Source organism: Seriola dumerili, unplaced genomic scaffold, assembly GCF_002260705.1.
Source record: "Seriola dumerili isolate Sdu_G_001 unplaced genomic scaffold, Sdu_1.0 BDQW01000120.1, whole genome shotgun sequence".
Taxonomy (NCBI): Eukaryota; Metazoa; Chordata; class Actinopteri; order Carangiformes; family Carangidae; genus Seriola; species Seriola dumerili.
Genome location: NW_019174375.1, coordinates 512,218 through 517,247, shown reverse-complemented (window position 1 = coordinate 517,247; position 5,030 = coordinate 512,218). Strand labels below are relative to the sequence as shown.

The following is a 5,030-nucleotide window of genomic DNA, read 5'->3' as shown; positions in this document are numbered from 1 at the left end:
CACACACACACACACACACACACACACACACACACACACACACACACACACACACAGCAGGTAAACATCACCTGGACCTTTCAGCTGATAAACATGGACTTCCTCATCAAGTTTACTTTCTGCTCCTCTCTGAACATTTAAAGGTTTGTTCTGACTGACAAACATATAACAATGTGCTGTATACAACAATAATAATAATAATACTGATGAGTACTGACGTCTCTGTCGACGGTGGTGGCGAAGCTGACGGCCTCCTTCTGGCTGCAGTTTACAGCTTTCTGCAGAGTGTAGATCACCTGTTCATACGTGTGGACTTCATCATTAAACAACATGCAGTAGTAGGTGTCTCCTCTCTCCCTGCGCGTGCGCGCGCGCGCACACACACACACACACACACACACACACACACACACACACACACACACACACACACACAGGAAGTATCAGTACATGCAGTACAGATCAGCTGACAGATGATACTGATGCATCCACCTGTCTCTACACTGACTGAACTGAAAGCTGCTCTCAGGTCAGATTCTTTTGTATAAGAGTATTTTTATGTTTAATGTTAATTATGTTTTTATGACTTTCATAATGTTTTTATTATCTATTATTTTTGCTGATTGTCTGATTGTTAAAGTTTCTCTGCTGATAATGAGATTTGATCTGAAACAGAGTGCGTACGGTGGCTCCAGTCCTGCAGGTAGCTGGTCCTCCTGTTCCCAGGTCAGCATGTCCACAGCGTATTTCAGAATGATGGAGAAGATGCTGTGACCACGGGCAACCATGTCAGCTGGGAGCTGGGCTACGGGGTCCTGAAGGGACAAACAGTGCAGAGTGATCATCACTGCAGAGGGGCAGCAACTGGCAGACAGACAAGTGGAGAGACAGACAGGTGTCTCACCTCCTCAGTGTCTCTGCTGTTGTCTGTGGGTGTGTGTTTCTGGCAGTAAGGACCCTTCTTCCAGGCCTCAGCATCTCCACAGTCACAGAAACCTCCACCTCCAGACGTGGTCATCTACAACACACACACACACACACACACACACACACATTGTCTTTCTATATCTGAGATGACCGTCAGTGACATAATACATTCCCAGCCCCGAAACCTGATTCTAACCTGAACCTGCATGTCTGCACCAGGTCTGAACCTGGTGCAGACATGCCCTCTCTACAGTGGTTTAAAATGGAAATTGGTCCTCAAAACGATAGCACTACAAAGCAAAAAGACGACACACTCAGACAGAGTCAGTCGTACAAACACACACACTGTTTTGTGCAGTCAGTGGGTCGCAGGTTTGTGTGTGCTGGCAGCATCACCTGCAGCAGACAGCAGACTCTCAGTGTTCCTGCTGTCAGCTGCAGAGTCACAGCCTCACGGCTCTTTGTGCAGCTGACAGGTCGACCTTTAACAACGGTGAACACCCACAGGTAAAAAGGTAACACACACACACACACACACACACACACACACACACACACACACACACACCTTCAGGACAAAGATGACTAATCTCAGTTTCACCACTTTATTCCAGCCATGTTGCTAACATGCTAACATTTCAGCCTTGTTTCCTTTGTCAGAGCGCGGAGGAAAATTAAAGTCATGTCATTTATCTACAGGAGCTGGCAGGTGATTGGCTTAAATGGTCACATGGTCATTGGCTTTCTAAGGTGCTATATACATCTTTTCTTGATAATATGACAAAGAGCAGATGAAATGGTAAATTCCATACAACGTGAACAGTTCTAACTGAGGTCACAGGTTCTGATATATTTTCTGTTTCCATCTGTTGAAACTGAAATCTGTGTTCAGTCCAGCAGGTGTTGAGATCCAGCACATCTCTCTCTATCAGAGAGTAGTTTTGGTAGACTGCCCCCTGTGGCTGGGGGAGTTACATGTTCAAGTCCAATAGTGTGGCGGGAGAGTTAGGATTGGCTTCATGATAATGCTTCATTACAGCATGTTCCATGTTCCCTGTGTGAATGGCTGTTTTATGTTCTGAGATTTGTTGTTTGGGAGCTGTGTTTGTTTGTCCACAGGAGCATGTAAACTTGTCAATTACTGATGTTGTCGTTTGATAGGAAACTTCTTACCAGTATCTGCAAACTCCTGTGGATAAATGACATGACTTCCATTTTCCTCCATGTTCTGATGAAGGAAACAAGATTGAAACGTACAAATACACTGGGAAGTACGGATGGGCATTTTCAGTAATTTCAATATTCGAGTACTCTCATTACCTTATGAACGACTACTCGATTACTTGCAATTTATTTATATATATATATATATATACATAAGTATAATATAAGTTGAACTATTGTAGCCAAAAACAACAAATTCACAGGTGCGCGAGTGAAACGCTATTCGAATAATGACTCGAATAAATAAGATCTGTGGTTGACCTTTGACCTCTGAGGGCTGCAGCACATCATCACGTCCTCCTGATCAACAAACCTCAGAGTAACACTCTTCATGTTCTCTCTCAGTCCTGTGCTCATACACCAGAGGAGTGAAGTGGATCGCATCCTTGTCCCTGGTCATGTGGAGTCGTCACACACACAGGAGCTCCTCTTGTTACTGTCAGAGGTCACGTGAGGTCACATGATCACTACACACCCAGCAATGTGTGTGTGGGGGGGGGTCTTCACGTACCTGCCATCAGGTGTGTGTCTATTTAACAGCTGCTGTGTGTCACATTTCTATTCTCACATCAACCAGCTGGATGGTGTGTGTGTGTGTGTGTGTGTGTGTGTGCACTCACCCTGTATCGATGCTCTTTGTGAACGCTGCCCAGGAAACACTGCATGCACAGAACACATGTTGGATCAGCTGCACACTCCCTAAACACACAAACACACACTGTTCAAGTATAAACCAAGATCTGTGTGTTTTCTCTGTCTGTGTATATGTGTGTGTGTGTGTCAATTGTGTGTGTGTTGTGTGTGTGTGTTCATGAATATTATGTCCAGTCTGTGTTCAAACTGTTTCAGACAGCTGCTGATTCAGCTGGTTGTGAACTGGTTGCCTGCAGAACTGGGTGGGGGTGGGGGGGGGCACTGGAGTTCACTGAACTCATTGTCACATTCACGAAACCAGTTTGAGACATGGAGCGTTATCCTGCTGGAAGTCGCCATTAGAAGATGGTGAACTGATGTGTGTGACCTGTGCAGGTGTGTCTGTATTACCTGCAGGAGTAGGTGGGCTCCCCCACCTTGAACACATGCCCACACAGCGGTGACGGCTGGTTGTTCTCCTGTAGCTGAGCCAGGCCGGCCGCTGGCTCCTCCCCGAGCAGGAGCCACTCCAGAGGAGCCAGGAGGAGCAGCTGACAGGCCAGCTCCTCCCTCTGCTCCTCCCTCTGCTCCTCCCTGCTGCTGCCGCCGCCGCTCGGACCCAGGCAAAGAATTCTGGGTACATACGTGGCCAGGTGACTGTACACCTCCTGCTGCAGTTCAGCCGCTGCCAGCCACCGCTGAGGAGGAGGAGGGGAGGAAGGATGATCACGATCACTGCAGCTCTAATTCATTTATAAACAGACACTCAAAAACACCTTACATGATTAATGTGAAAATGTCTAGAAAACTGTTGTACTTTACTATAGCTCTACTGTAATGTGCTTTAGTATTCCTGTAGTAGTACTGTAGTAATCCTGTGTCGAGGTGCAGCAGCAGGTTCACATAATCAGCTCTGTAACAGTTTAACCTGCTGGACTCACTGACACACTAACCCAGATACTAACACTGAGCAAACACAAGGCCAACACTGAGCTAAAACCAGGCCAACACTGAGCTAAAACCAGGCCAACACTGAGCTAAAACCAGGCTAACACTGAGCTAATACTGAGCTAAGACCAAGCTAACATCCAGCTAACACTGAGCTAACACTGAGCTAACACCAGGCTAACACTGAGCTAAAACCAGGCCAACACTGAGCTAAAACCAGGCCAACACTGAGCTAACACCAGGCCAACACTGAGCTAACACCAGGCTAACACTGAGCTAAAACCAGGCCAACACTGAGCTAAAACCAGGCCAACACTGAGCTAAAACCAGGCTAACACTGAGCTAATACTGAGCTAAGACCAAGCTAACATCCAGCTAACACTGAGCTAAGACCAAGCTAACATCAAGCTAACACTGAGCTAACATTAACCTAATGAGTTACATAAAAATGGTCGAAGGTGTATTTAGCATTTATGTTAGCATGTTCATTATTCATGTGTTTGCTGTAGATCAGACTAGTGTCCCACTAAACCTGTAAAACCTGAGCGTTTTGTTTCAGAGCCTATAACTTTTAATCAATAATCAATTCTCTCCAGGCCTTTAGTCAGCGTGCTCAGAAGAACGAACACAACACACAACAAACATGACAAATGTGAATATAATAACCAAGACATCTGGATACATTTGCTTTCAAGTGACCCAGTTCTGCTGAATCCAGTCTTGACAGTGCATCAGGTCGATGACTCCATGAATAACAATGACAGAAATGCAACGATTAGTTGATTAATCAATAAGATGATTGATAATCAATAAATCTGACAGCATATATGAGAAACATGTAATCTGTCTGCTCCATTTATTATTATTCAATAAAAAATATTATTATTTTATCATAATATCATTCTATAAAGCAGCTAACCGCTAACAGCAGCTAGCAGCAGAGGTGAACAGCTGATCAGTGTTACAGCCGACTCAGTGACCCCAGGAGAAACCACACCTCTACAATACCACTGCAAATGTTCTGCTCATCCTTTATCAAATACATGGTGCCAACATGTTATTCATAAATTAAATCAGCTGTTTACCAAATTAAAAAGTCTGAAATATTCAGACACCTGTTGACAGGTGTGGAGCTGTAAACAACCTGTAGAGCTCCTCACCTGACAACATCTGCTCCATATACTAATCCAGGGATGCCACAATTTGTTATTATCGATTTATTATCAATCAACATGTCAGTTACTTTCTTAACTGAACTACAACCCACAGGTGTCATCAGCTGACTAAGACTGAAGAAA

General features: G+C 44.8%; 1 protein-coding gene across 4 annotated transcripts in view; it reads right to left on the bottom strand.

Annotated features, from left to right (window-relative positions):
* Positions 1-5,030, bottom strand: part of ubr2 (ubiquitin protein ligase E3 component n-recognin 2) — a 20,576-nt gene that overhangs the window by 14,366 nt on the left and 1,180 nt on the right. For all 4 annotated transcript variants that reach the window (XM_022748159.1, XM_022748160.1, XM_022748158.1 and 1 more), the window contains exons 2-6: positions 3,196-3,482; positions 2,772-2,850; positions 905-1,018; positions 685-815; positions 219-357 (exon numbers count right to left, since the gene is read on the bottom strand). In XM_022748159.1, the coding sequence (XP_022603880.1) occupies positions 219-357; positions 685-815; positions 905-1,018; positions 2,772-2,850; positions 3,196-3,482 (750 nt within the window). The remainder of the gene's footprint in view (positions 1-218; positions 358-684; positions 816-904; positions 1,019-2,771; positions 2,851-3,195; positions 3,483-5,030) is intronic.